Genomic DNA, 10,703 nt, shown 5'->3' with positions numbered 1-10,703 from the left:
CCAGAATGGGCGCCACAGCTACCTTTATGTATTTCGGCCAAGAGTTCCTCAACTTTATCTGGGTGAACACATTTCAAGTACAGCCTAGAGAGAGATTTTTTGTAAAGCTTTCCCTGCGGATCCAGATAGTATCGCAGGGCTTTATTTTGCAATTTGTGGGCTTCTTTTTTATCCGTTGGGAGCTGTTCTGAGGAAAGGAATGCAGCAATAGGGTCCATCCAACTTGGTCCTAGTTCAAGGATGTAAATCTGAACTGGTTCAGAAGAGGTGATGCTTAGCTCTAGGATGAACCCTACTTTGATTGTTCATTTGGCTTTTGAGTTAATGGCGGAGGCTAGGCAAGCAAGGGCATCCACGTGAGTGTTCTGATCCCGGGTTATCTGATTCAATTCGTGGTGGTCAAATTTCTTGAGTAAGGAATTTTCCGTTTTCATGTAGGCCGCCATGCTGTCATTTTTAGCTGCATACTCCCGTTTCAACTAGTTGATGACTAATTTCGAGTCACAGAAAACAAACAACCGTCATGCACCAAGGTGAAGTGCATTACGAAGGCCGGTTAGCAATGCTTCGAATTCGGCCTCATTATTCGATGCATCAAATCCCAGTTTGACTGTCTGTTCGATTATTGCCTCTTCGAGGGTCATTATCACTACGTCTGCCCCGCTGTTACTTTGGTTGGATGATCCATCACAGTACATCTGCCAAATGTCTCCAACATATATTTGCCAGTTGGGTTTAGGTTGCACTTGATCGGACTTGAAGTCGGCATGGCATCCCGTGAATTCGGCTACAAAGTCAACGAGCACTTGCCCCTTGATGGCAGTTCTAGGCAAAAACTGGATATCATACTGGCCGAGTTCCAAAGCCCATTTCGAAACTCACCCTGATGCTTCCGTGCTACGGAGCGCTGATCGAAGGGGATAGTCCATTAGTGCCCCTATAGTGTGAGCCTGGAAATAATGCATAAACTTTCTTGCAGCCATCACGAGAGCAAGGATGAGCTTTTTTAGTGGTAGATATCGCATTTCGATTGCCTTGCTTAGATAGTAAATTGGTCGTTACTCCTTGAGTTCTTCCCTTAATAGCACGACACTGACCGCCCAATCGGATACCGCCAGATACAAAATAAGCCGATCGCCTGCTGATGGAGTTGCCAAGAGTGGTGCTGATCAGAGATAAGTTTTCAAGCCATCTAGCGCGGCCTGGCACTCGGGGGTCCATTCAAATGCTTTGCCTTGCCGAAATGTGTGAAAGAATTGTCGGCAGTGATCTGAGGAACGACTGATAAACTTGTTGAGGGCGGCGGCCATTCCCATCAACTTCTGAACTTCTTTGACCGATGGAGAGGAGCCGAGTTTTAGAATTGCTATGATTTGCTTCGGGTTGGCCTTTATTCCGCGATGGTTGACAATATAGCCGAGAAAATTGCCGGATCCAATGCCAAATGCACATTTCGAGGCGTTCAGTTTTATTTTGTACTTTCGTAGAATGCCGAAGGTCTCTGCTAAATTGGCTAGATGAGCGTCCTTTTCCTTGGATTTCATCACCATGTCATCGATGTATACTTCCATTGTGCGGCCGAGCTGTTCCTTGAACATAGTGGTAACCAGTCTCTGGTAAGTTGCCCCCGTATTCTTCAGCCCGAAGGGCATGACCTTGTAACAATAGGTTCCCCTTGGGGTGAGGAATGCAGTCTTTTCCTGATCCTTCGGATGCATGGCAATTTGGTGATAACCTCTGTAGGTGTCCAAGAAGCTCATGCGTTGATGATGTGCTGTTACATCTACGAGTTGGTCGATTATAGGAAGAGGAAAACAATCTTTAAGACAAGCTTTATTTAAGTCCGTGAACTCCATACGGACCGGCCAAGATCCATTTTTCTTTTTTACAACCACGGTATTGGAGAACCAAGTGGGGTAGGTTACTTCGCAAATCGTCGCAGTATCAAGCAATCTATCAACTTCTTTAAATAACGGCCGATGCATGCTCCATGGCTGACCGCCGACTTTTCTGAATGATTGGTTTGAATTTTAGGTCAACGTTTAAATGGTGCTGGGCCACAACTGGGTCCACCCCCGTTATCTTATATGGTGTCTACGCAAACACATCGAGGTTGCTGAGTAAGAAGGATACCAATTCGCGTCTATCAACTTCACTCAAGGAGGTGCCGATCATGAAGAATTTATCAGGACTCCCATTGATTTCGATCCGATCAAGATCTTCAGTTGCCTTTTCGTTGGGGATTTTCCCAATGTCCTCAGGCTCTCTCGATCTGGTACTTCAATCGAGTTTACTTCCAGTTCCGTTGGCCTCTTTGCAGTAGCAATAAGATAACATGCCTATGCCAGTTTCTGAGAACCCTGAATATGCTCAATGCCATACTCAATTAAAAAGCGGAGTAGTTGATGGTAGGTGCTCGGCACAACCTGCATGGTATGCAACCAAGTCCTTCCCATGATGAGATTGTGTGGTGACGGGAGTTTGATGACCAGAAATTCTATATCTACTGATCTGGTACTCACCCGTACTGGTAGTGTGATCTTACCCAAGGGATACTCAGGGTTGGCATTGAAGCCTAGGTAATCAGTAGACAACAAATCTGAATCAGTGAAGCTGAGTTTAATAAACGTCTTGTAATACATTATTTCCAAGGTGCTTCCCTGATTAATGAGAACACACTCAACAGTGAACTCATTCACGCGTAGCTCAACAATGAGTGGATCGGCGTGGGGGAGAGTTACTCCATCTAGATCGGTGTCATCGAAGCTAATCCTCCTAGTTTCATGGGGTCGTTTGGCTGGTGTGAATGGCTTGGGCGGGCTAGGTTGCAACTGAATTTTATGTACCTCGGCTGATGGCGATAGGTAGTATATCATGCGAATTACACCAAGTGGAGGTGAATCCGGCTATAGGGCTACCGTGTTCGATGGATTGTTCTTTCAGACGTGTTGGGCCAGCTGACCATCTTGTACCAATTCCTCCAAGTGGTCCTTCAGCGCGTAACAACTGTCGGTATCGTGCTTGTGGTCCTTGTGATATTCGCACCGTTTATCCCTTCTCCTTGTATCAGGAGGCCCCATCATTTTGGACGGTCATTTAAAGAACAGAAGATGTTGAACTTTGGACAAGATCTTACTGATCGGCTCTGCCAATTTTGTATACTTCTTGTCCGAATGTCTTGTGCGCCTGCTATCCACTTGATATTGTTCATTTGATCAGCGTGAACACTGATCGCTTGAACGGCGCGAATCACACCTTTGGTCTCGCTTAGCCTGAGTCGGAGGTTCGGGGCTCCTTGATGGCACGACGCTTATCGGCTGAACTAGACCAGATATAACCGACTTAACAACTTTCTGTCTGGCCTTGACGCACAGGGCATCGTCTTCCACCTTACAATATTCTTCGACTTTCTTCATTAGCACCCAAACTGTTTTGGGAGGCCGTCCGGTCAATGAACTACGGAGAGGACTATCAGGATATAATCTCATTTTAAAGGCGGTAATGGCCATGGAATCATTGCAGGCATCATCCACCAGGTTGAAACATTCCCAATAGTGTGTCGAATACTCACAGAGGGTCTCTTCCGGTTTAATTTGCATTGCCTAGAGAGAGTCGGCTTGCTTTGGCTGAACTTCGTTGGTGATAAATCTTGCCCTGAAGGATTTTTGGAGTTGATGAAAGCTTTTTATTGACACTGGCTCCAGCTTATAGTACCTTGTAACAGCCAACGATCCCAGGATACTTGGAAACATTCAACACATGAGGGCTTCATCATCAGCATGCAACATCATCGTTTGCTTATAATGACGAATATGGTCAGTGGGATATGATTTTGTCATAAAGGGTGAGCGTTGGTGCTTTGAACTTTTTAGGCAGCACAACCCGTGCAATGTGGCATACGAAAAGGTCATGCCTGTCTTCTTCTTTCGAATCATCACTTCATTTCCCTTGCCTGTACCGTACGTATGGACTTCCTTCATATGAGCTGGATACATCGACTCATTCCTTCTTTTTGGGTTCCTGAGATGGTGAGTCAGAATCACTGCCATTATCATGTTTCTGAAGTCGACGTCGTCGATCATCCTTCTTTTCTCGGAATCGACCCCAATCATGGCATGCGGCTTGCTGGGATTTGGCGAGCTCTAGGGCCAATTCCTTAAGCAAGCGCTCGTTCTCAGCCATCATATCTTCCAGCTGTTCATTTCACTTTGCTTGATCCATAATTGTTTGCATAGTCTCTTGCAGAGAAGTTGAGGGTGAGTGAACTCCATTTTTCTAATGGAGTGTCTAAAAACTCTATTTTTCTAATGGAAGACCCCATTTTTGCAGTTCAATCATTACAGAACCAACTCACACTACCCTCAGCGCCATATACCTATCATAATCTCTCCATCTATAGCCATAACTTTTGTAGCAAATTCTATCTCCAAAATGAAAACCAGTCACCAGAAACTCCATTTTTTTTTATCAAACCAAATCTCCTCTCATGAAAATGAATATGTTTGTATCCTATTTGGCATAGGAGACTGCCACGTGGCACTGAATTTCAAAAGAAGGATAGGCCGACAGGTGTTAACCCATGGTATCCATTAACGGGTGAGTCAACCCATGAGGTGCACTCCTTGACCCATCTATGAGTCACAACGAAAAGGGTAAGACTCAATTAACATGGAGGTTATAAATCCTTGGTTTTCCAAAAAAAAGTAGTTATAGATCAAGTTTCTATTATTTTTGAATAATGCTACGGGTCAGGAAATGTTTATCAGGAAATGGATCATGAATGAGGTGGCATTGACCAACTCATTTTGGTGGAGCTCCCATATGTTATTAAAAAAATAAAAAATTAAAAATAAGAGAAGTTGGAAAGACTAGAGAAAGAAAGTTGAATGCCTTCTATATATCTCTTGATGAGCGCTGACCCTTTTCACTCAATTTAAAATTATTCACACTCATTAAAAAATATTTTAATTTTTTAAATATTTAAATATTTTAAAAATATTTTAATTTTGTTAAGATTTTAAATATTTTAATATTTAAATATGTTACGATTTTTTTAATTTTTTAATTTTTTGAATATTTTTAAATATTTTAATTTCAAAATATTACGATTTTACTTTTTTAAATTTTAAAATATTTTATAAAAATAAATTCAAACTCTATTTTATAAAAATATTTTTGTCAATTCCATACTCAATTCAAAATTCAATTCAACACTCTTTTCAAAAATCATAACCAAACAAATTTTCTATACTCAAATCATAATTCCACAACTCACAAATTCAAAATACAACTCATACTCTCAAATCACATTTACAAAACTCTACCAAACGCAACCTTTATTTTTGTCATGCTCTTATTGATATTGTTACTAGCAACTCCTCATTGACTTTTTCTTAATTTTTAATGACAAACATAACCTGTTAATGGGCTTGGTTGAGATCACAAATTAAAGAACAAATGAAATTTATTCATAATGAAGAAAAAAATTCTTAATGGTAATTTACTCATAATGTGAAAAAAAAAAAAATTCACATTTCATGATGAAAAAAAACTTCAATGTTTCACAATAAACTCTAATAATTGATAATGCTTCAATGTAATAGTTCAACTATATAATCCAACACAAAAATTATTGTGTTTTAACAAATAAGTCTCTCAAAATGTAATATAAACATTCTCAATAAACTTTAAAAAAAAAAGGCAACAAATGTCTAAGCAACCCTGTCATGTAGACATTTTCAACTTCTACCATTGTGTCCTCTTCTGGATTGTTAGTCTGTGATTGTACTATGTCATTCAACATTTTTGTGAAACTTGAATGTTCGAATATCAAAGATGGAGATGGATGATGATGCCCCTATCAAAAAAAATAAAATATATTAAATTTTCATAAAACCATGTAAATAAATACATACTAGAATATTACGTACATAGTATGACAAGTTTTCTTGAAATATGTTTTGTTGCTCTAAACTTGGACCCAATATTTCAGATTCCTGCCATATAAGAAGCAATTAGACAATCCAACTATAAATAAATCATATAACTATAAAGTTAATGAATAAAATAAATTTCTTACATTCACTTGAATACTCTCTTGTGTACCAAGATCAACAAGTCCTATATTTAAAGATGCACCAAACTCGGATTGCTGCAAAATATAAAATTTGAAAGTTAACAAAATAATAGTTTTTTTTTTAATAGTAAATTAACTCATTCAAATAATTTTCACACCTCTACACTTCCTCGGATGTTGATGGTCTTTTTCTTGGTATTTGCTCCTTTCTTCTTCTTGTTAACAACTTTTTCAACCATGGATTGTTTCCTTTTACATGGTGGCCTCCCCTTTTGACGTAAAGCGACTGGATCAAGTATGATTCTACTCTCCTTTGACTTCGAAACACCATCTCCATGAGTGGTTGAATTATGATGATTACTCACAAAACTAGACTTATTATTTCCATAATCAATTTCAACTTCTTCTTTCAATTTCCCTTTTAGTTCAAGTAACTGTTCGACCACCATATCACACCTATTTTCACAATCAGTTGCCAAATCAGCCACATCATTGAAGACATTGAACATTTTATTATACCGACGTGTTTCAGGCAACATTGAAGAGTTGTTATAATTGATGATCACTTTACTATGGCACCTTTTCACATTTTTGTTCCATCTTCTTAAAATGTACTTGTCTGGTATCTCATGAACCCTTTCTTTCATTAATACCACAATTTGATGCCTGCACACTATTCCCCTAAACTCGAACAGTCGACAACTACAATTTGTGTCAAAGTTTTCCTTATCAAAATAGACAATGAAAGTTGCTAATCGAAGGTTCTCTCCAAATGGAACATCTTCACTCACTTCATATACAGAAAAATCAGGACCTTGTGTATACAAAGATAAATTGCAATGAAGCTGTCCTACAACCTCCTGTTGGAACTCCTTAAATTTTGCAATAGTGTAAGCTTTTTGAAATTGCTTCTCAAATGGATACTGAGTTATGCATGGGATGTATGAGTTGAGAGAATTAAATTCTTCACCATTTTCATTTTCCACCTTCTTCGCCAAAGCATTCTCATATTGCTCCACAAATTGTTTCAAAGTGGTTTTTGAGTTGATGTACCCATCAAAGAATACATGCATGCTTTCACTTCGTTGTGTGGTTGACATTCCCGCCCAAAAAATATCGTTGACAAATGCAGGTACCCATTGATGTCTATCCTCAAACAATCCAAATAACCATTCATTGCCTTCAAGTTGATAATTCTCTATCAATTTGTTCCAATTTTCTTCAAACTCCTTTTTTGTTAAGGAATCATAAACTGCATTCTGTATACCAAATTTTATTGCCTCATATTCTTTGTATCCTCTCAATTTTTCAGGTAATTTTTTCAAGATATGCCACAAACACCATCGATGACGCACATTAGGGAAAACAATTTGTATAGCATTTTTCATGGCTTTATCTTGATCTGTAATAATAGCATTTGGAGGACATCCAGACATGCATGCAAGCCAAGACTTAAACAACCATGTAAATGTTTCTGTATTTTCATGTGAAATGAGTCCACAACCTAACAATGTCGACTGTCCATGATGGTTGACCCCAATAAATGGGGCAAAGGGCATATCATACTTATTTACCAAGTATGTCGTGTCAAATGTAACCACATCGCCAAACTCCTTAAATGCAGCCCTACTCCTTGCATCAGCCCAAAATACATTTAGTAATTTGCCATCTTCATCCAAATCCAGGACATAAAAAAATTCTGAATTATCAGCTTGCATTTTCACAAAATAATCATACATTGCAGTGGCATCTCCTTTCTCGAGTTTCAAACGACGAACTTTGTCCATATGATTCCTACAATCTTTCTCTAAATATGACAACTTCTCATGCCCTCCAGCTTCAAGCACAAGTGAAGTAAAATTTTTGTTCATCCTAATTCCTGCACTATCATTTAATTCAAGTCTCCTTTGCACATGTGGTTCAAGAATCCTATTTTGCTTGAAAAAACGAGATTTGCTTGGACTCATTTCATGGTTATGCTCAAGTCTTAAGGATCGCACTATCCACATTCCATCACCTTGTAAATTTACATTAAGTCCAGCTTTGCATCCCGTTTTAGTTTGTGGGCGTAGTTTAACTATATTGCTTGTTCTGATTTTTTGCTTTTCCAGCACGAGTACAAGCAATAGTTACATATCTTTTCTCCCCATCATCTCCCCTTTTACAATATTTCTTCGACACTGCAAAACCATTTCTCTTCCCATATCTTGAATAATATTCATAAATTTCATCAATTGACTTAAATGTCATTCCCACTTTAGGATCCTCAATTTCAACTTCTACATTTTTTGTGTCTTCTATTTCAGTCTCAATATCAATTTCGTCACAGTCCTCATTTGATCCACTTGATATTTCTTTATCCATACCTCTACAATGTAAATAACAAATTAGAAAAAAAAATTATTCATAACAAAGGCCACAAAAATCCTAATTAAGAAGAAAAATAAATTATTTTATTAACTTTTTGCTGAAAATTTGTAAAAATTCAAGCAGAAAATTCAGCAATATATTTAAGAAAGTTAGAGACAACAAGAAAGTGAGCTGTGAAAAGCGTAATAAAATCTTAATTGTTAATTTTTAATTAAAAATGTGAGATGGGTCTCACTGAAACTAGTTATGGCCATTTTGTGGTCAGTAGAAAGGTTGGAAAAAAATGGAAGGATGTACAATAGTGGCAGTCTCACCGGAGGAAGGCGAGAGAGACGAGGAACTGGAAAAGAAAATACTTCAGAGGAAGATGGGTTTCTTATATATATATATATATACAATAGCTTTTCTGCAACATCAACAAAACATTTTAATAAAAGAAAATAGCCAAATTCACAAGTGAAAGAGAGGAGTACCAGTCAAACGACGACAAAGATGAGTTCTGTGAATAAAATTTATTCCGATGACGCTTATCTTTCTTTCTCTCCCCAGTTCGTTCTGAGAAGAATGACAATGGTGAGAAGGCATTCAACTTTCTCTCTCTAGTCTTTCCAACTTCTCTTCTTCTTTTTTTTCTTTTTTTTTTTTAATAACATATGGGGGCTCCACCAAGATGAGTTGGTCAATGCCAACTCATTCATGATCCATTTCCTGATAAACATTTCCTGACCCGTAGCATTATTGATTATTTTTTGGCCATAATCACCAAGCAGCTATAAATGAGCAAATTTAAAGAGGATTCAGCCATGATGCATGCCACTTGTTGAGCTTTCAGGATTCATTAGTGATCAATCCCATCATATCAACTAATCTCTTTCTCTCTCTCAAATTTTTCTGAAATTATGTACATGCTCTTGATAACAGTAGGCAAGGATAAGTTATGTCATTTTATTTTTTTAATTTAATTTGTTGAACTCCTTTATGTGCGGCTATGTTCCCTTCGGATAGTTCAAATGAGATTTCTACCTAGCAAAGTAATACAAAGAGTATTTCTGAATTTTTTAAATATTTTTTTTCAATTGGTTCACGTGTTTTTTTATCATGTGTTGGGAACTTAGGTCTCTTCTATATCCACCTCCACTAGATGAACATGAACTATTTCATGCATTGTTAAGACCTGAGATTAGAGTGACCCAAATTAATAAAAAAAACATGCAAAGTAAGAAATTACACATGGATAAACCCAATGATATCACTGATGAAGAAAGCCAACATTAATATTTTTATGACCTCCTTGGCATGCCACTTTCTTGCTTTGCTCTTCCAACATTAGAAGTTAGAATCACAACACATTGGAACATTTAAGTTTGCTTTCCTATGATGATTGTTAAGACTTTAAATTGGTTTTTAAAGGTTGTATTATGTTGTGAAGTTCACTAAGTTTTGTAGGAGATTTGGTTTTGGTTGGTGCGTGTTGGCAAGAGTAAGTCGTTCTTGCAGGTATTTTTTTTTTTCTCTCTTTTCCTCTTCGTTGAACTTCTTGTTTTTGTCTTTTGCAATAAATCTGTTATTGATGTCGATAATAACTTTACTAGTTTTATAACTTCAGACTACAGTTATTATAGATGGTGTCTTTTTTTCTTTTTTGTACAAATAGAACTAAACAACTCTCTAAGAATTTTCCAGAGCCAAGATAAGATTTTATTAAATTTTAGCTTTATTTATTTATGCTTGCATGAGTTTCATAGGTTAGAAATTTTGTTTGTGTTTTAAGTATTTAATTTTGCCCTTCTGGACTATCCATTATATATGTTCAATTGAAAGCCCTTGTGCATTGTTTGGCTGCATTGTTTACTTTGATTTAAGACCTTGTTCTAAGTTTCACTTGTGTGTAAGGGAAAATATTGATTGTGTGAAAGTAATTTCTTTTTTGTGTGCAACAACTTTTTTTAGGTAGCGGATTGTGTGCAACAACTTGATGAAAGCCCATATGTATCTTCATAGAATTTTCTACTATTTATTGGTTTGATTTGATTGAAATTGAAATGGGATTCATGGAATTTTCATGCTTTGCAAACAGATTTATGTAGCCTTAAACTGCTCCATATATCAAAATTCCCTTTGTCTTCATAGATACTCTTTTGAGTTTAGGGAAATTTTGCAAGATCTTTATTTCTTTTACTTTGGCACAATTTTAAACTGCAACCTTAAACTAGATTTCTTGGCAAACCTTCCTTATACAGTCGGTCCATAGTTTATG

The 10,703-nt window shown here is 37.4% G+C and overlaps 2 protein-coding genes across 2 annotated transcripts; both read right to left on the bottom strand.

Annotated features, from left to right (window-relative positions):
- Positions 1-2,339: 2,339 nt before the first annotated feature.
- LOC114259919 (uncharacterized) lies at positions 2,340-2,876 on the bottom strand. Its single transcript, XM_028199940.2, has one exon. It carries the CDS (start codon positions 2,874-2,876, stop codon positions 2,340-2,342), a length of 537 nt encoding a protein of 178 aa, XP_028055741.2.
- A 1,123-nt stretch (positions 2,877-3,999) lies between these two features.
- LOC114315965 (protein FAR1-RELATED SEQUENCE 5-like) lies at positions 4,000-8,043 on the bottom strand. Its single transcript, XM_082880943.1, has 5 exons — positions 6,235-8,043; positions 6,080-6,151; positions 5,931-5,996; positions 5,750-5,857; positions 4,000-4,194 (listed from the first exon to the last, which is right to left on the bottom strand). Exons 1-5 carry the CDS (start codon positions 8,041-8,043, stop codon positions 4,000-4,002), a joined length of 2,250 nt encoding a protein of 749 aa, XP_082737069.1.
- Positions 8,044-10,703: the final 2,660 nt, after the last annotated feature.

The sequence above is a fragment of the Camellia sinensis genome, chromosome 7, assembly GCF_055761805.1.
Source record: "Camellia sinensis isolate YWXY chromosome 7, ASM5576180v1, whole genome shotgun sequence".
In the NCBI taxonomy this organism is placed as follows: Eukaryota; Viridiplantae; Streptophyta; class Magnoliopsida; order Ericales; family Theaceae; genus Camellia; species Camellia sinensis.
This window is presented reverse-complemented; position numbering and strand designations above follow the sequence as displayed.